The 22,990-nt window shown below is 41.4% G+C and overlaps 1 protein-coding gene across 4 annotated transcripts in view; it reads left to right on the top strand.

The window, feature by feature from the left end:
• The first annotated feature begins 395 nt into the window (after positions 1-395).
• The window catches only part of elmod3 (ELMO/CED-12 domain containing 3), a 41,175-nt gene continuing 18,580 nt past the window's right edge, over positions 396-22,990 (top strand). Inside the window, exons 1-6 of one of the 4 annotated variants that reach the window (XM_043681359.1) lie at positions 396-461; positions 5,983-6,724; positions 11,283-11,351; positions 13,793-13,870; positions 14,012-14,081; positions 20,134-20,193. In XM_043681359.1, coding sequence (XP_043537294.1) covers positions 6,683-6,724; positions 11,283-11,351; positions 13,793-13,870; positions 14,012-14,081; positions 20,134-20,193 — 319 coding nt within the window. In that variant the 5' untranslated portion in view covers positions 396-461; positions 5,983-6,682. The other 3 variants (XM_043681358.1, XM_043681361.1, XM_043681360.1) reach the window with 3 other exon arrangements.

A 22,990-nucleotide genomic window follows, 5' to 3' on the forward strand; every position in this document is an offset into this window, starting at 1 on the left:
GGAAGAGTTAAAATGCAACCCACAGCCTCGAGTGACTATTTGAGATCGTTAAAATAACAAGTCTGCTTTTCATTTCATTGTACATGGGAATAATTCTAAATGACGGAAATATATACATGACTGTTTGCCAAACTCTGACGGGAAAATAATGAAATATGATTGTTTGCAGTCCTATCCCTGAGTCATAATTTATACATGGTGCGAGAATCTGTTGAGTTTCGCGTTGTCGTACTTCCTGTCGCCTGTCCCTTCCTGTAGGACAATCTCTGCACGCCTTGTTGCGAGGCTGCATGCCCGGGGGAGGCGGCTGCCCTGTGCATGTTGGGAAATGTAGTTTTAATGTGACCGGATTCCTGCTGAAACGTCAACAAAAGACTACAATTTCCGGCCTGTCCCCGCGAGTCGAGTGCATGCGCAGATCGTGTGCGACTGTTAAATAGCGGCTGAGATTGAAGCGAGAGGTAAAGTGGAGATAAGGAAAACATTGTAAAAAAATCATTTGATAAAAAGTATTCAAAGCAGTATCCGATTCATAAGATGTGGAGACCATCATGGCCCCGAAAACAGTAGTTGGTCACAAGCGCTTTAATCGAGTTGTTGGGGTTAATCTCACGTTGTATTGAAATTATTTATAATGAAGTAAAAAATATTGTATAGTTGACCGAGGCCCCATGACAATGGCTTTAACCTGCCATTTCTTGCATTTTTATTTTGTACTGATGTCAATATCTTACGGCGCTACTGGCCTCTTTTTCAATGACAGTTCTTATCCAGGTTTACCATGGAGAGTAGTTGTCTGGGAAGGGTAATGGAAAGTGCCCATTGCTTGTGGCACCCATGCCTGAGGTAAGAGACAGGGCCACTCTGGAGGGGTTAGTGACAACAGCAGTGTTACTTCCATTGGAACCAATGGGACCAAATGGGTTGTAAAATGCTCAGATTGAGCATTATCATTCTGGCATGTTGGGTGACCGATAGGAATGGTATCAGGCTAATGAAAGACCATTGGCAAAGTAAGGAGCAATGAGATTTAATGTAAATGAGAAGGTGGGCTTACCTGTCACCATACAGTATTATCCTCTCAAAGATCTCGAGGTAAATATCTTGAATTTGATTTTTTTATTGGCAGTTCTCAATTCCTTTACTGTTCCTCAACACCACTGATGTATGTGAACAATTTCTGGCTTATGTTGGTTGAAAAGAGGAAATTGACCAAAATGAATTTTCTCAGAGCAGCTGTTGTCTATCTTATTTTGTTGCTGCTGTAATTTGCTGGACTTTTCCCATGAATTCCGTGCAGGATGTAAACAAGGCATTAGTCTTCATTGTCAGGAAGCTACTGGAATGTATTTGTTGGGCAGAAAGCACAAAGTTGTCACGCTGAAGTCTGCAAACTCACTCCTCCCTGCTTTTGCCTTGGGATTGGCTGATGATGATTTCCCATTTCTTTCAGTATGGATTTTCCTGTTGGAAGTGCACTGGAACAAGAGTGACAGTGTAATAGGAGCAATGACAGTGACTATTATTGTGACATTATTTTTTGACAGTGTAGTGGTGGTAGATATTTGTTAAACAACCTGTTCAGACATGATGTGACAAAATCCCCCATCCCCACCACAGCAGCTGGTCTTGGCCCACAGGTGGTGATGCTCTCACTGCATCGCGAAGTCCAGTCTCAGAACTCAGACATGGTGATCTTGGCATAATCACAGTGCTAACAGCTCCATTGAAGTCACAAAGATAAAAGTAGAAAAAGAACAGTGCAATAGAATTAGGGTAAAATTCAATGTCACAATAACATGGACTTGATTCATGAAATATTCAGCTGGGAAGGAATCTTGTTAGGAATGTGTCAAAATCCCAGAGCATTTGCTGCAGAAGAAGATTTGCATCAGATACCAAGTTTAGATACATGCCATAAAAATGTGTTGCTGGAAAAGCGCAGCAGATCAGACAGCGTCAAAGGAGCAGGAGAATCAACGTTTCGGGCATAAGCCCTTCTTCAGGAATGAGGAGGGTGTGCCAAGCTGGCTAAGATAAAAGATAGGGAGGAGGAACTCGGGGGAGGGGCATTGGGAATACGATAGGTGGAAGGAGGCTAAGGTGAGGCTTTTCTTAGTCCCAACCCTCAGACTCAGCACCGCCTTCTTGACCTGCAATCTTCTCTGACCTGCTGCGCTTTTCCAGCAACACATTTTTAAGCTCTGATCTCCAGCATCTGCAGTCCTCACTTTCTCCTAGATACATGCCATATCTGCCACACTTTGCAAAAAGGCCTCACCTTAGCCTCCTTCCACCTATCGTATTCCCAACGCCCCTCCCCCGAGTCCCTCCTCCCTATCTTTTATCTTAGCCAGCTTGGCACACCCTCCTCATTCCTGAAGAAGGGCTTATGCCCGAAACGTTGATTCTCCTGCTCCTTTGATGCTGTCTGATCTGCTGCGCTGTTCCAGCAACACACTTTTTTCCAGTACTCCATTTTCAGTTGTTTCAATTCCCAATGATGACTTGTTTCCCAAAACAGGAATTTGGTCCTCACTTACTCTTACTTACCCTCCTCTGAACTTGTAGCACTCTATTAGATCCAACTGTAACATTCTAAACCAATCTGTATCTTTCAGAGGCCATCTCTGTGACAGTTCCACCAATCTCTCATTGAACTATAGCTTCAACAAATCATAGCGCATTAATGTTGTTGAACATCCCAAGGCATTTCCGAGGGAGTTATAAAACAAAGTATGAAATTGAATTAAGCAGGGAGATATTTGGACAGATGACCAAAGATGCAAGTATTTGAGAATGGCATGAAGGAAGAATATGAGGTAGAAAGGCAATGTGGTATGTAGAGTGTATGCCAGAGCATTGGGCCGAGGCTATTGAAGTGGAATAAATACAATTGGAGATACACAAGGCCAGAATGAGAGGAGAACAGAGACCTCTTGACAACAGATCATGAACTCCTAGTTTCAAAGAGTGTCATTGATATTGTCTTTGTAAATGTTCTTTCTCTATCTTCCAAACTCAAATTCCCTCAAGTTGGAAAAGTCCACTTCTGCCTCAGCCCCAAAATATATTAAGAAGACTCCTGTTGTTGGACCGATCATTTAATCCTGTTCTTCACTACGACACTTATTTCTTCGTTTTCCCACCATTACACACAGCTCTGTTGACATTATTTGCCAGTTGGGTTGCATTGCCCTAATTGTCTCCTTTACACCAAGTTTATCCAAAATTTTTCCACCTTTATGTATCACAAGGGTGCTCTGAGGACTTTGTTGAAAGGAGACTCAACTTTTCCTGAGCCACCATCATTCTGTTTAACTTGATTGACCCTGGTTCTCACATAGAACCACATTCTCGTATAAATCCATTCATTTTGTCTCAAAAAAGCTGTTGCTTAAGAATCCAGATGCATCCTTGAAGCTCCTGCATTTTTCAGCACACATGGAACTTCATCTAGTTTTACTTGGGTCATCTTCCTTATCTGTTTTCCCATAAATTTCACTTCTGTATTGGTGCTGTTTCCTACTGTCTCCCCACACTGGAAAATTTCATCAACTTTGGTCCAAAATTCCATTGTTTCTTCAACTTCTTGTGACTATTACCTTCCCTCTTGAACTCCTTTACCTCCGATTCTGGGGATAGGGTGATCAAAATAGTCTTGGTTTTGTCAGTCTCTTGCTGTACATTGATGTATTCTGATGACTGCACATTGTAAACCAATGCTTTGCATATCTCTTTTGTTTGATGTCTTTGTGAATATATCTTCCTTTTCCTTTCAGCCTGTTTGACATGGTCCTTGACTGTGTCAATTCCATGTCCTAGAACTCTTCCCCACATCTTTGCTCTCTCCTCCCTGAGGCGGGAATTGAACCCGGGTCTCTGGTGCTGTGAGGAAGCAGTGCTAACCACTGTGCCACCGTGGACTTGAATGTGATGAGAGTGTTTCCGGAGGTGTCAGGCAGTGAATATAGAAGGTCTCTTAATTGCGTGCTGGACCCATTGACTATCTACAAATTGGCTTATGATTCCAGAATAAAGGACAAAAACATTTGGAAAGGACTATGTAATTGCAAATATCCAGTCTTTGAGAGTGTTCTGATGAATTCTTTACATTAACCATTCCCCTGTCTTTTTTCCTTCAAGATAATAATGGAAACACTAATGTATGCTTTGATTTTGGTTCACATTCCAGTTTTATTTGAGCAGCAAAGGAAAGATTCTGTAGAATTTATGAACTTAAGGAGTGATCCGATTGATGTCTTTCAGATATTAACAGGAAAAGCCAGGATAGATGAAGATAAACTATTTCCAATGTTTGGGTTTATAGAACAAGCAGGTATAGTTTGAGAAATAGGGCCATACTGTAAGGATACAACAGAAATGTAAGGATGCACTTAAGTATACAAAGGTTACAAAGGTGGGTAGAGGTTTGGAACTTTAGACCACAAATGGCAGTTGATGCCAGATAAGTTGTTAATTTTAAATCAGAGATAGATTTTTGTTGAGCAGAGTTAATGAGGGATATGGGCCAAAGGCAGGTAATATGGAGTTAGACCACATATCAGCTATGATTTGGCTGAGTGGTGAAATAGGCTCAAGAGACTAAGTGGTCTACTCCTGTTCTTGTGTCGACTCTGATGACTGTTGGAAAATTCAAACCTATCCTCAATGTTCAGAATGACAAAAATTCTGATTTCACTGTCCACGACCCCTCCCTCCCAACCTATGGAGAGTATGGAAGTCCTTGAGCAAAGCATCTGTTTGTCCAGAAAAGCATACTTGATATTTGTCCCATCATTGAGGTCTTTTACTCAAAAGCTACAGAATATCTATTTCCTGTTGAGCGATTACATGTCTGGCTGTTGTTGTAAATAAAGGGCCATTGTCAATGAAAAGGTGTTCAATAGACTTAAGCCATGTCTTCTGCTTCTGAGAGTACACTCACTCCTCGTTATTCACTGATTTGTTACCTGTGAATTTGCAAACTTCTGCGGTCTGCCCCACCCCAATTTTGTTACACATTGATTCTTCCAGTCTGATCACAAGGACCTTCATGGTACATCGAGGAGCTACATGGGTTCAGGATCCATGGTTTTTGCATTCTGTAGATAATCTGCGCCCCTATCCCCCACTGCTAATAAGGATTTAGTGTTATCACATTGGCTGACCCCTGCTGGGAGGTTTGCATGGATCTTCTGTAAGAGCAAGACCTATCTTTTCTGCATTATTTTCTGCTCACACTTTGTAGCTGTGCTCTCGTATTGAATACTGGATCAGTGGTGCTGGAAGAGCACAGCAATTCAGGCAGCATCTGAAAACCTTCGAAATCGACATTTCGGGCAAAAGCCCTTCATCAGGAATATGATGAAGGGCTTTTGCCCGAAACGTCGATTTCGAAGCTCCTCGGATGCTGCCTGAATTGCTGTGCTCTTCCAGCACCACTGATCCAGAATCTGGTTTCCAGCATCTGCAGTCATTGTTTTTACCTCGTTGTTTTTATCTCGTATTGAATAACCATTTGACTGAAATACCCACACTGAGAGTAGCACTCATGTCACTCTACCCCAAGAATGTATCTGAGTCCACTGGAACAAAAGACAGCAAATAGGTGAGGAACGGGAATAATTTTGTGAGTTCATCCTTTTTTGCTGAGGTACACTGAGCAGAGGAAGCAAGGGTGGGTTAAAAAGATTTGTTCTAGATCAGTGGTGCTGGAAGAGCACAGCAATTCAGGCAGCATCCGACGAGCAGCAAAATCGATGTTTCGGGCAAAAGCCCTTCATCATTTATTCCTGATGAAGGGCTTTTGCCCGAAACGTCGATTTTGCTGCTCGTCGGATGCTGCCTGAATTGCTGTGCTCTTCCAGCACCACTGATCCAGAATCTGGTTTCCAGCATCTGCAGTCATTGTTTTTACCTCTAAAAAGATTTGTTGTTCATTTCCAATTTAGATTTTTTTTCTGCTTTTGTATTCCTCAGAAAGTTGTTCTCCAACTGCATCTCATTTGGATCTTTGAAAGTATGAGCAATTTCTTGAAAATCTTTGCATACGAAGGAATCCTTCATTATTTTGGCACAGAATAACAAGTGCAAGAACCCAGCCTGTGAAGCTTCGAACATCGACACACAAGTCTTTGGACGAGACTTTGTGGATTGAGGGCTGGCATACAAAGGGTAGAGTTTCTCACACATCAGCATAGAGGGTTCCCTTTGTGCAGCACACATCGAATTAAATGACTGCATTTTGTAATAAATTCATTGTCAGCTTCCTGTGCTGTACATGAGCTGGCCAGTGCTTATCGTCACTACACATGCAACAGGAACTCCTGCACCTTCCTTAACGATACAACTGCTGAACAGGACAACGTCACTTTACACAGTCGACCACACTATATATAAGGATAAGTCTGCTTTCTCGTATGAGATTCAGGACTATTTGCCTGTGATGATGTTGTGCAAATTAGGCTGGGCACCATTCCAGATGTTGGTTATTATGTGGTTTTGGTTCTGCACAGCACTGTTCAACTACCACCCTGAACCCATAGCCAACTGTTGACTTTAGAAATTTAAAGGCTGAAGAGATTCCTTTTTCCGGCCATTTCAAAAGCACATGGTTTTAAAACTACCCAGAATCCTGAGAAGAAGTGATAGCTATTGCCATAGGAACCTGTGAAAAACAATGGATGGGGACCAGCAATGTCGAACTGAGGCGAAGCAAAAGGTATGTGAAACAAGTGGGTGAGTTGGACTGAGACAGTACCTAGCTTGAGTTCACCTTTGTGTACAAGTATAGATTATATTTCATTGTAAAATTTTCTATTACTGTTTTATTACTGGTTTTGGCACAAAACTTGAACTTAACAAGATTACACCAACCGACACTGAGACTGTTGTGTGAACTACTGCTGTCACAGTGCAGCCTATAGTTTGTTCATCTTATGCTGTGAGCATGTCCCACCTGGCCCATATCCCTCCAAACCCTCCCTATACATATGCCCATCCAGGTGCCTTTTAAATGGTGCAATTGTCCTCGCCTCCACCACTTCCTCTGGCAGCTCATTCCATGCACATGAAAATTCCATTCCTCTGCATGAAAAAATTGCCCCTTAAGTCTCTTTTATATCTCTCCCCTCTTACCCTAAACTATGCCCTCTAGCTCTGGATCCCCCACCCCAGGGAAAAGACTTTGTCTATTTATCCTATCCATGCCCCTCATAATTTTGTAAACCTCTATAAGGTCTCCCCTCAGCCTTCAACGTTCCAGGGAAAAAAGCCCCAGCCCGTTCAGCGTCTCCCTATAGCTCAAGTCCTCCAATCCTGGCAATGCCCTTGGAAATCTTTTCTGAATCCTTTCAAGTTTCACAGTTGCATGCAATCTTCCAACAGGGCCTAACCAATGTCCTGTACAGTCGCAACATGACCTCCCAGTTCCCATACTCAACACTCTGACCAATAAATGAAAGCATACCAAACGCTGTCTTCACTGCGACTCCATTTCATGGAGCTATTAACCTGTACTCCAAGAATTCTTTGTTCATCAACTCTCCCGAGGACCTTACGATTAAGTATATAAGTTCTGGTAAGATTTGCTTTCCCAAAATGTAGCACCTTGCACTGATCTAAATTAAACTCCACCTGCCACTCATCAGCCCATTGGCCCATTGTAATCTGAGGTAACCTTGTTAGCAGTCCACTACACCTCTAATTTTGGTGTCATCTGCAAACTTACTAACTATACCTATTATGCTCACATCCAAATCATTTATATAAATGATGAAAAGTAGTGGACCCAACATCCAACAACCTTCCACCATGAGCCTATTTCTTCTACCTTTGAGCCAGTTCTGCATCTAAATGGTTAGTTCTCCCTGTATTCCATGAGATCTAACCTTGCTAACCAGTCTCCCATGGGGAACCTTGGCAAACGCCTTATTGAAGTCCATATAGATCACGTCCACCACTCTGCTCTCATCAATCCTCTTTGTTACTTCTTCAAAAAACTCAATCAAGTTTGTGAGACATGATTTCCAATGCACAAAGCCATGTTGACTATCCCTAATCAGTCCTTGCCTATTTTAAAACTAATAGAATTATGGTCGCTGGCCCAAATACATGTCCATCCTGTCCCTCAGGATTCCCTCCAACAACTTGCCCACCACTGATGTCAGGCTCACTGGTCTATAGTTCCCTGGCTCGTCCTTACCACTTTTCTTATACAGTGACACCATGTTAGCCAACCTCTAGTCTTCTGGCACCTCACCTGTGACTATCGATGATACAAATATCTCAGTAAGAGGCTCAGCAATCACTTCTCGAGCTTCCCACAGAGTTGTAGGGTACACCTGATCAGGTCCTGGGGACTTATTCACTTTTAAGCGTATCAAGACATCCAGCACTTATTCCTCTGTGATATGGACATTTTTCAAGATGTCACCATCGATTTCCCTGCATTCTATATTTTCCATATCCTTTTCCGCAGTAAACGCTAATGCAAAATACTCATTTAGTATCTTCCCCATCTCCAGTGGCTCCACACAAAGGCCGCCTTGCTGATCTTTGAAGGGCCTTAGTCTCCCTCGTTACCCTTTTGTCTTTAATGTATTGGTGAAAACCCTTTGGATTCTTCTTAACTCTATTTGCCAAAGCTATCTCAAGTCCCCTTTTTGCCTGCCTGATTTCCCTCTAAACTGTACTCCTACTGCCTTAATACTCTTCTAAGGATTCACTCAACCTCTCCTGTCTATACCTGATATATGCTTCCTTTTTTTCTTTACTAAACCCTTAATTTCTTTAGTTATTCAGTATTCCGTACACTTCCCAGCCTTTCCTTCACTCTAACAGGAATATACTTTCTCTGCACTCTTTTTATCTCATTTCTGAAGGCTTCCCAGTTTCCAGCCGTCCCCTTACCTGCAAATCTCTGCACTGAATCAACCTTTGAAAGTTCTTTCCTAATACTATCAAAATTAGCCTTCTTCCAATTTAGAACTTCAACTTTTAGATCTGGTCTATCCTATTCCATCACTATTTTAAAACTAATAGAATTATGGTCGCTGGCCCCAAAGTGCTTCCCCACTGACAGCTCAGTCACCTGCCCTGCCTTATTTCCCAAGAGCAGGTAACGTTTTGCACCTTCTCAAGGAGGTACATCCACAAACTGAATCAGAAAATTTTCTTGTACACATTTAATAAATTCCTCTCCATCCAACCCCTTAGCACTATGGCAGTCCCAGTCTATGTTTGGAAAGTTAAAATCCTGAACCATAATCACCCTATTATTCTTACAGGTAACTGGGATCTCCTTACAAATTTGTTTTTCAATTTCCCTCAGACTATTAGGGGGTCCATAATACAATCACAATAAGGTGATCATCCCTTTCTTATTTCTCAGTCCCACTCAAATAACTTTCCTGGATGTATTTCCGAGAATATCCTCCCTCAGTACAGCTGCAATGCTATCCCTTATCAAAGTACCACTCCCCTTCCTCTCGTGCCCCCCTTTCTGTCCTTCCTGTAGCATTTGTATCCTGGAACATTGCGCTGCCAGTCCTGTCCATCCCTGAGCCATGTTTCTATAATTGCTATGATATCCCAGTCCTGTGTTCCTAACTATGTCCTGAGTTCATCTGCTTTTCCTGTTGGATCTCTTGCATTGAAATAAATGCAGTTTAATTTATTAGTCCTACCTTGTTTCTACTTCGTTACTGCCAGCCCTGACTGTTTGACTTGCTTCCTTTCTCAACTGTACCAGTCTGAGATTGATCTCTGTCCTCACTATCTCCCTGGGCCCTACCCCCTGACCTAACTAGTTTAAATCCTCCTGAGCAGCTCTAGCAAGTTTCCCCTGCCAGTATATTAGTCCCTTTGCAATTCAGGTGCAGTCCATCCTCTTGTACAGGTCACTTCTGCCCCAGAAGAGATTCCAATGATCCAAAAATATGAATCCTTCTCCCATACACCAGCTCCTCAGCCTTTAATTCACCTACCCTATGTCATTGGTTCCAGTGTGTACAATGACCTCCTGTTGGGCCCTCTCTCCCTTGAGAATATTCTGCACTCTCTCTGAGACATCCTTGATCCTGGCACCAGGGAAGCAACACACCATTCTGATTTTTCGCTGCTGGCCACAGTAATGTCTGTCTGTGCCTCGGACTAGAGAGTCCCCTAACACAATGTATCTCTTGGAACCCGACATCGCCCTCATTACATTAGAGCCAGTCTCGATACCAGAAACCTAGCTGTTAGTGCTACATTTTCCTGAGAATCCATCACTCCCTACATTTTCCAAAACAGCATACTTGTTTGAAATGGGAGTAGCCACAGAAGACTCCTGCAATACCTGCCTATCTCTTTTAACTTGTCTGGAGTTAACCCATCTATGTAAGTATCTGAGACTTTTCTCCCTTCCTATAACTGCCATCCATCACACCCCCTTGCTCTTGTAAATTTCTCATTGCCTCTAACTGTTGCTTCAACTGATCCATTCAGTCTGATAAGATTTGCAACCAATGGCATTTATTGCAGATATAATCTTCAATAACATGTAAGCCATCCCTAAACTCTCACATCTGACAAGAAGAGCATATAACTTTACTAAGGGCCATTTTTGCTTCTTACAATCTACAGACTCAGAAAATAGCACTGTCTTATTCTTCTACAAAACACTGCTCCAGGCTAACTTAATACTTGTGGCTTATATTATTAAGTTCAATCAAGAGACGTATCTCAAATAAAACATATAATCAAGAAAGAACCCACTCTACTCACTATTGTACATTTAAAGCAAGGCTATGCTTAAAATATTCACTTATCTGTTTCTGTGCTGTGATCTCTCCCAAATAGGTTCCTCCAAGATCAGTTTGAATTTCACCCGTCAGTTAATTTTCCTAGAGGCACTCCAATGTCCAGCGATACATGAATTCAACAGCAAAGGCAGTGACTGCGCAGGTTCACTGCTGTATCAGTTAGCAGTGTGGTGTGGGTTTCTCTCTCTCTGTCTCTCTCTCCCCCTGCACTGACCTGACCATGTGCTGCCTTTGTCTGTCCCTCTCCCTTTTAAATGTGCCTTTGTTTTGACTTTTTTTTCCTCCAAAGTTCCAAAACAATGCAGCAGCATATAACACATTAATTGCTGCTCCTGGAATTCGAGGAAATCTCCTTCAACATCTAAAATACCTCAGAAAAGCCTGTTACAGCTAGAATTTTTTCTCGTCCTCCATCTTGGCAGATCCATAAATTGCTGAGTTCAACTGTTGTAACTGTCAGTCTTTTCTGTGCAGGTGTTGAACATTCGTGGCATTGGAAATTGTGCTCCTGGGACTCTGCAAGAACAACATAGTTCCAGAAACGTAAGCATTTGATCATAGAGTCAGAGAAATGTGTGGCACGGAAACAGCCTCTTCGGTCTAACTCATCCATGCCAACCAGATATCTTAACTTAATCTAGTCCCATTTGCCAGCACTTGACCTATATCCCTCTCAACCCTTCCTATTCATATACCCATTCAGATGCCTTTTAAATGTTGTGATTGTACCAACCTCCACCATTTCCTCTGGCAGCTCATTCCATACATGCACTACCCTCTACGTGAAAAAGTTGCCCCTTAGATCCCTTGTAAATTATTCCCCTGTCACCCTAAACCTATGCCCTATAGTTCTGGAATCCCCCACCCCAGGGATAAGACCTTGTCTATTTATCCTATCCATGCTCCTCATGATTTTGTAAGCCTCTATAAGGTCACCCCTCAGCCTCCGACTCTTCAGGGAAGACAGCCCCAGCCTACTTAGCCTCTCCCTATAGCTCAAATCTTCCAAACCTGGCAACATCCTTGTAAATCTTTTCTGAACCCTTTCAAGTTTCACAACCGTTGAGCATTGCTGTCTGCCGGGGAGAGGATTTCAGTGAAAATATTTTTAATGAAAATTGTGAAAGAGGGAAAGTAATAGACTTTATTATGATGCTGTGGCTGTTGGACTTTCTCTTGGAATATGCACTTGTTATCAGAAGATAGATATGCACCAACTTAGTAAATGATCTTTGTTTTAAAAACAACTTTGTCTTGGGTTTTGCAATGAAAGTGTTAGTCATTGCTTAAACAGGAGCAAATGACTCAAACGTATCAGAAATAGTACATCGAAGCACTGAGGAAGCAAAGGCAAAAGATCTCCAAGCTTGAAACCAGAACTGAGATGTTACAGATATTAGGAAACAAAAGAGACTGTGTTTATTTTCTCAAATAAGTATAAAGGGGAAGATTGACCTCACAAAAGTCTTTAAAAATTTGAAACAGGTTTGATGAGATTTATCCATATGTTTCTTCAGAACTCCAAAACCACAGATCATAAATGTGATTGTCACTCATAAATTCTGAGGGAATCCAGTAGAAACATCTTCATCTCGACATTGACAAGACTGCAGAACATGCTGCCATGTGGATGAATCCAAAAGACGGCAAGAGAAATATGAGTGTGAAAGGAACAGAAAGTTATACCATTTGGGTTTGTTTAAATTAGCTGTTGGGAGGAGTTTTGTGTGGAATTTAAGCATATTCATAGCCAGTTGTATTGAATGGCTGTAAATTCAATATGAAACGATGTAACACCTCAGATATTTTCCTCTTGGTTCTAAATTTATTTATATGAATGCACACAAATAAAGAGGTTTGGAACAGGAGCCGAGTTGGTTGAATGGTCAGCTGCACCATCAGTATGATGATGGCTGATCCCATTATGTTACATTCCTGCCTGTCCCTAATAAACTTGCTCACAAAGAATCCATCCACCTCTGCCGTAAAGATGTTTAAATATTTTGTTTCCACTGCTTTATGAGGAAAAAACTCACAACTGCCTCTGAGAAAAAAGTTTCTCCTCATCTCCATCTGAGATTAACACCCTATCATTTTTATCCCTTCATTTGATTGCCTTACAAGATCTCACATTGTTTCCAAATGGTACACGTTAAATGTTGTACTCTGATATGTTTCAATCACGAAGCTGATTACTCTTCTGAACTCCATCAGATACAAGCCTAGCCTGTCTAGTCTTTCCTAGTAGCACAGTCTGCCCATTGCAGGTATTAGTCTGCTAATGTTTTCTTTATTGCTTTCTTCTTTGCTTCGGTAAGGACACGAGTAATGTACACAGTACTCTATGTATTCTCACCAGTGTCCTGCACAAACTGAAGCATAATCTCCCTATTATTATACTTTGTTCCCTTTATGCTAAGTAATAATATTCTACTAGCTTTGCTAATTGCTTGCTGTACCTTTCTGCTAACTTTTGGTGAATCATGAACAAGAATGTCCAGATTTCTTTGCATCTCAGACTCTGTAATTTGTTCTCATCAGAATGAACCACCATTCCTGTGTGTGCTTCTTGAAAAGATTTATGCGAAAAGGATATTTATTGAAGAATTGCTCCAAATTCCAAGGACTCAGGCTAAAATAAGCACATTTCTTGATGACATAGAACATCTAGTTTTTATCTGGACTATCTTTCAGATTCATCAAAACGTCAGACAGCTTTGACCCTGATTGTGTGATCAAAGATGAAATTTTGTTGTGTGAACATATGTGAATTGATTTCCACCCTGTGTTCTGGTCCTGACAAATTGGGAGGTCTTCTTCAAACTTACTTCATTGAAAGTAAAATGCTCACTGTTTATCCCAACAGTAACAGAAGATTAATGAATTAATGAACTCTTTCTCTCTTTAGTATGGCAGCTTCCTCACCTCCCTGGGCAGGAATGTTTCTGCTTGTGCATGATGTTCTCTTTTGTGCTGCTTTTCAGGGTTTGCTGGGTATGTGTTTACGTCCACATGTGGCTGATGATGTTCGTAATGGGAATGAAGTGCTTAAATCTATGCCTGTGAGTAGCTAGAGCCTTGCAGATTCAGAATGAAATTATGACGGTTCATGTGATACGTGTTTGTATATATTTCAACATTCTTGCTAACATCAGGAGTTCTTCAAGGCTTTGGATTCAGGATTGCTATTACTTGTATTCCAGATTTCTGCATTGAAGAAAAATGGCCTTTTACAGTCGCTTACGGCTGGAGTTGATGAAAAAAAGCATGAAGGTGAGTCTGTGGTTCTAAGGTTTGAATAGGATGTGCGTTTCAGTTTCTTTGAAGATTAACTCCTGCCTAGTATCCTCTCCAGCCATGAATCAACTTGAATTGCAGCATTAAGTGTTCATGGCCAATGCAACAAAGTGGTTGTTGGAGCTGATAGGGCACAAATATATTTTGTGATGTAAGTTTCTAATTTATTATTATAATTTGTGAAATTAGTTTCTCAAGTATTTGTAAACAGGCTGTTGATTTTCAGTTCTGTCAATAAGACTTGTATTAGTTTCAGGAATACTTTGTTTTTTAGCAATGGGTCAAACAACAGTTCCAACAAATCATGCAAGTTAAATCAAATGGCCAGAGAAACTGCCTGCTGCACTACTTGTTGGAGTGTTTTCTAAGATAATTTTTTATGACCTGTGGATAAATCAGCCAGAGGTTAGAAGCAGGATCAGTTCAGAAGAAAGCAGTTGCACTGTTTAGCAGCTGAGTAGTAGTCAAAGTAATTGAAGAAAACTTTGCATTTCATCTAAGAGTTCCTTTGCAACAGTCAGTGAGTGAGTCTGTGGCTGTGTGTCTCAGGTAGAGATAGGAACACAGAGAATCACATCTTGTAAATGTTCAGAAGTTCACCGAAAGGAAATGCTTGCAATCACATGAAGGTTTGAGTTATGCTATAATGGGGTTGACTGTCTCTAAAGGATATTGCTGGCAAAGAGGGTTGAATCTTTCTATTTGCTGTTTATGCAAAGATCTTTTCAAGTTGTCATAAAGCTTTGGTTTTGATTTTCTTGTATGTCCTAAACTTGACGTTGTTTGTTATAAATGCAGTGTCTTGGGAATATATCTCGTGAGATCACCACTAGAACCAAATTGAGAAAATAAAACTATGATCCACTAATCTGGCTTTCATTCTGGAATCGAATTTGTCTGAATCGTTGTATGTGGATTGAACTCACTCCGTTCTTGTCAGTCTGTCCCATGCTGTGGCCTCTTACTTGACTGAATTTACCAAACCTGAGAAATGTAACTCAGTTTGGACAAAATAAGTCTATTGGTTATTTTATCAAAGATTATAAAAAGAAAAGTCCAGATTTTGTTTGTGTAGATAGTTTGTTTCAGCTGATTAGGTCAAGAAAGACCAGAACTCATCATCTCAAATTCTGAAAATTCATAACTCACCGAGATTCAGGAATATAGTCTTTTTTTCTCCCCCAGAGAAAAGTGGAACCAATGGAACATGGTTCCACTGTGCATGCTGAACAACTTGTTTCTTTAAATGAGAACTGGACTGGTGGAGAGAAAAGCAAAATAAGATAGATACCTCGTAGAATCAGTGAGCCAAAGATGGGTTTCTGCACTAGCTTTGATTGTCTAAAGGGATCCAAGAATTTTCCAGATGTTTCCTCCTAATTGTGCAAGTTTGTATCTGGTTTCTCATCGAATCTTATATGGATTTTGGGTAGACTGGGATGCAAATGTTGTGATGTGTGAGCTGTTAGAGCTCTGCCTGAGTGGAACCATTAATTCTTTACATGACTGTCTATCTCTTATATTTGTGTGTTTGTTGTTGCGACTAGAATAACTCATCAGAGATTTGATGCACATAAAGTATATGGCTGGAGGTAGACGAGTAAAAGTTGTTCATTTGGGCAAGAGTAGAACATAGAACATAGAACAGTACAGCGCAGTACAGACCCTTTGGCCCTCAATGTTGTGCTGACCTTTTATCAGACTCTAAGATCATACTAACCTCCATACCTTTCATTGTACCATCTTCCATGTGCCTATCCAAGAGTTGCTTAAGTGTCCCTAACGTATCTGACTCCATAACCAGTGCTGGCAGTGCATTTAATGCACCCACCATTCTCCGAGTAAAGAACCTACCTCTGACGTCTCCCCTAAACCTTCCTCCAATCACCTTAAAATTATACCCCCTCATGATGGCCATTACCGTCATGAGAAAAAGTCTCTGTCTATCCACTCTATTGATGCCCCTCATCATCTTATACACCTGTATCAAGTCACCTTTCATCCTTCTTCGCTCCAATGAGAAAAGCCCTAACTCCCTCAACCTTTCTTCAAAAGACACGCCCTCCAGTCCAGACAGCATCCTGGTAAATCTCCTCAGCACCTTCACTAAAGCTTTCACATCCTTCCTACAATAAGGCGACCAGAATACAATTTTCCAAGTGTGGTCTAACCAGGGCTCGATAGAATTGCAGCATAACCTCATGGCTTTTAAATTCAATCTCCCTGCTAATGAAAGCCAACACACCATATGTCTTCTTGACAAACCTATCAACTTGGGTGGCAACTTTTGAGGGATCGATGAACATGAACCCCAAAATCCTCTGTTCCTCCACACTGTCAAGAAACTTGCCTTTAACCCTGTATTCTGCATTTAAATTCGACCTTCCCAAAGTGAATCACTTCACACTTTTCCAGGTTGAACTCCATTTGCCACTTATAAGCCCAGTTCTGCATCCTGTCAATGACCCTTGGTAACCTACAACAACCCTCCACACTATATACCGCTCCACCAACCTTTGAGTCATTGTCAGTCTTACCAGCCCACCCTTCCACTTCCTCATCCAAGTCATTTGTAAAAGTCACTAAGGGTAGAGGTCCCAGAACTGGTCCCTGCGGAACACCACTGGTCACCAAGTCCAAACTGAATACTTTGCGTCGACCATCACCATCTGTCTTCTATGGACCAGCCAGTTCTGTATTGAGACAGTCAGATTTTCCCATATCCCATGCTCCCTTACTTTCTGAATGAGTTTACCCTGGGGAACCTTTTCAAACATCTTGCTAAAATCCATGTACATTGCATCCACTGATCTACCTTGGTCAACGTGCTTTTCACATCCTCAAATAATTCAATAAGGTTTGTGAGGCATGACCTGCTCCTCAGAACGTCATGCTGACTCTCTCCAATCAAACTATGATTTTCCAAGAAATCATAAAAACTGTCTCTCAGAGTCCTCTCCAATACTTTACCCACCACAGACGTGAGACTGACTGCTCTGTAATTCCCAGGATTATCTCTGTTTCCTTTCTTGAACAAGGGAATAACATTTGCCTCCCTCCAATCATCTGGCACTACTCCGGTAGACAGTGATGATGCAAAGATCATTGCCAAAGTCGCAGGAATCTCTTCCTGCACTTCCCATAGTAACCTAGTGTATATTGTTATGAACCAGGCTAGACCCTTAAAACATTTCAAGAAGGTAGCCTAGACCCTAGCTTTGCTAGTTGTTTTAAATAGGTGTAACACGGACATTCCGGGAATCGTGCAGCAGGTCAACCCACTTGGTTTTAAACAGAGCAGAATTTTTTTACAAGATTACCGAATGAAACACAAACAAAAGAGAACAGAGTACCATATCCGAAAACCCAACAGACTATCCCAATTTAATGATGCTGTTTCAAATCCTTGCGACAATCCCCTTAAACACCCCTTGGCAAAAAGATAAAGTCAAACACAAGTTCTGACAGGAGAGATGTCAGAGAGAGCGGCACGGTGGCACAGTGGTTAGCACTGCTGCCTCACAGCGCCAGAGACCCGGGTTCAATTCCCGCCTCAGGCGACTGACTGTGTGGAGTTTGCACGTTCTCCCCGTGTCTGCGTGGGTTTCCTCCGGGTGCTCCGGTTTCCTCCCACAGTCCAAAGATGTGCAGGTGAGGTGAATTGGCCATGCTAAATTGCCCGTAGTGTTAGGTAAGGGGTAAATCTAGGGGTATGGGTGGGTTGCGCTTTGGCGGGGCGGTGTGGACCTGTTGGGCCGGAGGGCCTGTTTCCACACTGTAAGTAATCTAATCGAGAGAGAGTATCTGCTTTTTTGGGTCCAGCAGCCTTTTTCACGCTACTGCTGAAAACCAACCCAAAACAGAGAAAGGCTGAACTGGCAGAACTGGACACTCACCTTTCATTGTACAAGTGTTTTTTTTAACTTGAAAGCCTTCTGCTTGAGGCAGGATCTGTTATTTGTAGTCAAATTGGCCCTAAAACCCTTCAACCCCAGACTTTTCGGGTCTGTGTCATTTACAACGTCTCTGAAGAGAAAAACAAGGTTAGCATAACCTTGTTAAAGGAGCAGCTTCATCACAATATCCTGTCTGGCCCATGGGATTTATCTATCCTGATAGTTTCAAAATTTTCAGCATATCCTCCTTCTTAACATTAACCTGTTCGAGCATATCAGTCTGTTTCACACTGTCCTCAGAAACACCAAGGTCCCTCCCAGTAGTGAATACTGAAGCAAAGTATTCATTAAGGACCTCCCCAACTCCTCTGTCTCTGGGCACAAGTTCCCTCTACTATGCCTGGTCTGTCCCACCCTCACTCTGGCCATCCTCTTGTTCCTCACACAAGTATAGAACGCCTTCGAGTTTTCTTTAACCCTTCCTGCTAAAGCTTTCTCATGGCCCCTTCTAGCTCTCCTCAGTCCATTCTTCAATTCCTTCCTGACTACCTTGTAACCCTCTCGACCCCTGCCTGATCCTTGCCTCCACAACCTTAAGTAAGCTTCCTTTGTCCTCTTGACTAGATGTTCTACATCCCTTGTCACCCAAGGTTCTTTCAACCTCTCATCCCTTCCTTGCCTCAGTGGATAAATTTGTCCAGCACTATCAGCAAATGTATCGAAGCTACCTCCACATTTCTGTCATGCATTTCCCTGGGAATATCTGTTGCTAATTTATGCTCCACGGTTTCTGCCGAATAGCGTTGCAATTCCCCCTTCCCCAATTAAATTCTTACCCGTACTATCTGCTGCTATCCATCTCCATGAATATAGTCAAGGTCAGGGAGTTGTGATTACAGATCTCCCACTGAGAGATCTGACACCTGACCTGATTTGTTGCCAAGCACCAAATCTAATAATGCCTCTCCTGTAGTTGGCCAATCTACATGTTGTGTCAGGAACTGTTCCTGGACACACCTGACAAAAACTGCTCCATCCAAACTGTTTGAACTAAGGAGGTTCCAATCAAAATTAAGGAAGTTAATGTCACCCATGACAACAATCCTGCACCTTTCCAAAATCTGTCTCCCAATCTGCTCCTCTGTGTCTCTGTGGCTATTGGGGGGATCTATGGAAAACTCCCAATAAAGTAACTGCTCTTTTCCTGTTTCTGACTTCCACCCATACTGGCTCAGTGGACAAACACTCCTCGACAACCTCCCTTTCTGCAGCCATGATACTATCCCTGATTGGCAATGCCACTTCCCCATCTCTTTTATCTCTCTCCCTATTCCTTCTGAAACAGCTAAACCCCAGAACATTCAAAAACCATTCCTCCCCTGTGATGTTGAAGTCTTTGTAATGCCCACAGCATCATAGCTGCAAGTTTGTCACCCTTATTTCTGATGCATCTTGCATTAAAATAGACATATTTCAACCCATCACAGTGACTGCAAGTTTGCCCTATCAATTGTCTATCTCTCATCGCAGACTCTCTGCATGCTGTATTTGCCTGTTCCCCAGTTACCCCATCCTCTGATTTGCAGCTCTGGTTCCAATCCCCCTGTCAAACTAGCTTAAACCCTCCTAAAGGGCTGTGGTAAACCACCCGCCCAGGATATCGCTGCCCCTCCAGTTCAGGTGCAATCCATCCTTCTTGTACACATGCTACCTTCCCCTGAATGTACCCCAATGATGCACATATCTGAAGCCCTCCCTCCTACACCAGCCTTGCAGCCACGTGTTCATCTGCAGTCGCTTTTTGTTCCTAGTCTCACGTGCACGTGGCACTGGTGGCAATCCTGAGATTACTACTCCACTTGTCCTGCCTTTGAGCTTCCAACCTAACTCCTTAAAGTATTTTGAAGTGCTATGATTTCTGATTTATTGTACTTCATTAGATGATAACAGGAGATAAAATAAAATTGCAATCTTGAAATTATTAATCTCTGAAAATAAGCCACTGGTGCATGGACAAGGCATATAATCTGAAGCAGCAAGAATACAAAGGGAAGGTTTTCAACTGTGAAAGGAAGGAGTTTGTACACATAAATGGAACATTAATGGAACTTTTTTTGTCATTACTTTTGCAGTGACTTTGGAGGTGCTGCAGGCAGAAGCAGAGTGGGAGGCTTTGGAAACAGTTCACAGAGGTGAAAAATTTATACTTAAAGTTTTTTGCTGTTTAAATCAGATCGTAACTAGTTACTGTTTCTGCCAATCCTGAGTCATTGATAGTTGGTTGGAGTTTAATTCTCTATACTTAGCACGTTTACTGAGAAATTACCTGTTTCATTTAGATCCCACAACTTGTTATGACTTGCTTTCACTATGATTAAATTAAAGAGTAACAATATGTTTACAAAGGCAACAGACACTGTGATCTCAGGTCATTATTTGACAGATGTGGCACACAGCCAGTCATGTTTCACCTCACCTAGTGCAATGCTGAAAAAAAGAGGAAGCTTGACCTGTTTGTATGTAATGATAAGGGAGCAAGCAACTTCAGACCTGGTAATGTGTCAAGAAACGTGATTAATTAAGAATGTCACCATGATGTATCCCAAGTCAAGAGTGACCATAGCTTGATTCAATTTCATTTTCAGTTTGAAGGTAAGAAATTGACTTATGAAACTTGAATCTTACCCTTGAAATTGCCTTTATTTTAGTGAATGAAGACAGAATTGGCTCAAGTGATTGGAAAGTAAGTTAATAGCTAAGGCAATTCAGAAGTAGTGGTAGACATTTCAGGTGATATTTCATAACTCCCAACAAAGTTATATTCCATTGAGAGAGAGAGAGACTCTACAAAAAGGATGCACCATTTGAAGCTAACTAAGAAGGGTAACAATTGTCTGAAATAAAAAAAATCAATGCAGGCATTAGTGCGAGGCTAGAAAATTTGGGAAGATTTCAGAAATAAGGAAAGATGAGTTTAAAAAAATCGACCAAGTCATTAATGTATCATAATGACCTTACTCCATTTAAAAGAACTGAGAAGCATTTTGTTGAGTGAAACTGGACTCTATGTATGTGCAGATTGTTCTTGCTGAACCAAATGATCTTTAATACTAGTGGCATGAATATTTTCTGTTTTGCACATTTCTTTTGAGAAAGCTGACATTACGCACGTGGACCACAAAAAGAAAGTGAATTCAGTGAAAACAAATGGCCAGCTCACAAATGCTGAGAATTTGCAGAAAACATTCAGGCTAGATATACGAGCAAGTGATTCATTGGCTCTCCATATAGAGATGTTTGTGCGCAAAATATCTCAGTGTTGCCTGGGATACAGATATCCCAGCTTCATACCCTTGGAGAGTGACAAGGTTTTGTCTCATTTGTAAATGATCAATCCTCAGTCCTGAGACTGTGCCTCCATCTTTTAGGTTCTTCAAACATGGGAAACAACCTCTGCTTGTGTTATCTGAACAGTTATGATTATGTTGTCTTCTGAAGGTTGCCATACCCCCTACCCCAATTCCTCCATGAATAACATTGCAGAATGTATGTCATCTCTTTTTCGGTTGCATATGCTTCTTGATCCTCAAGGACCCTTGCAAATACAACACCTGTGCCGGAGAAGTTAGGCAATACAGGCCACTGATGACACTGTTAATAGCAAGCAAACAAAATGCTCTGTGGCTGGTCTCACAACGACTCCCTGTTGAATTTTCCTCTTTAAATGAAAACATTGGGTCTTTGATCAGATCCTCAGTGGAGTGGCACTTAAAGCTCCATTGTGCCACTGAGTGGTATTGTGCACAATTGATGTCAACGACACTACCATTTTATTATTCTGGCTTTCCCCTGCAAAGGATTAATTTAGGTGCTGTGACATGTTATTCGTGTGATGTTACAAATATTTTACAGATTTTGCGATCTCGATGTATACAGTTTAATGAGTGGTAAATGAAATATAATGTGGGAAGTTTGTATTTACTTGGGCAGAAAATCAGAAAAGTAGAACTTTTTTTTCAAAAGCTTGAATTTGGAAATGTTGCTGTTCAGAGAGACTTAGATAAAATCATACAAGGAGTAGAAAGTTAGCATGTAGATGTAGCAAGCAGGAAAGCAATGGTAGATTGGTATTGATCAAATAGGGTTTGATGATAAGATTAAGTATCCATTGCCATGGGCAAAACTAGATGGAAGCAGATTTTTGAAACCCAATGACAACAGAATTTAGAGGTGAAGTAACAGCAGTAAAAAGAACAAACCAAAGATTCGAACTAATAACAGATAACTAGATATTCCACGTGACAATAAATACCCTGTACACTTACAAATTCCGAATCAGCTATCAGGGAAGACAATAATCCTCACCTGCAAAGAATAACCACTATGCAGGATAAAGGAAGTCTTGATTTGAAGAGTTTGATGAGACCAAAGCTGTAGTACTGTGAGAATTGTGATCATCGCCCCGTCCAACATACAAACCAGCATCCCATCCATTACCTTCATCTATATTTCCTGCTGCATTCGGAAAGCACCCAACATAATCAAAGACCCCTCAGTTATATTCTGTTTCATTCTCTTTCATCTGGCAGAAAATGAAAAAGTTTATACATACATATGAATTCAAGAAAGGCTTCTTTCCTGTTGTTAGCAGAGTATTGAATGGACCTCTTTAATGTTAATGCTGATCTCTCTCTGCACCTTCTCGGCAGTTGGAAGATGGTATCCTGAACTTTTTTGTTACAGTGATGCACTTGTGTCGTACAATCTGCCTGTGAAGTGCAGAAGACAACACTTTTCTCAGTACCTTGGATATGTGGCAATAATAAATAAAATTTTGGGTTCCACCATGCAGTATGGATATATTTTGAGAGGAGATTGCACACTGAAGGTTCGCAAGGTTACTTCTTGTGATGAAGTGTTGAGAGATTGAATGTATTTGACATATATTCACTGAAGTTTAGAAGAATGAAAGGTGATCACTTTGCAACA

The sequence above is a fragment of the Chiloscyllium plagiosum genome, chromosome 42, assembly GCF_004010195.1.
Source record: "Chiloscyllium plagiosum isolate BGI_BamShark_2017 chromosome 42, ASM401019v2, whole genome shotgun sequence".
Taxonomy (NCBI): domain Eukaryota; kingdom Metazoa; phylum Chordata; class Chondrichthyes; order Orectolobiformes; family Hemiscylliidae; genus Chiloscyllium; species Chiloscyllium plagiosum.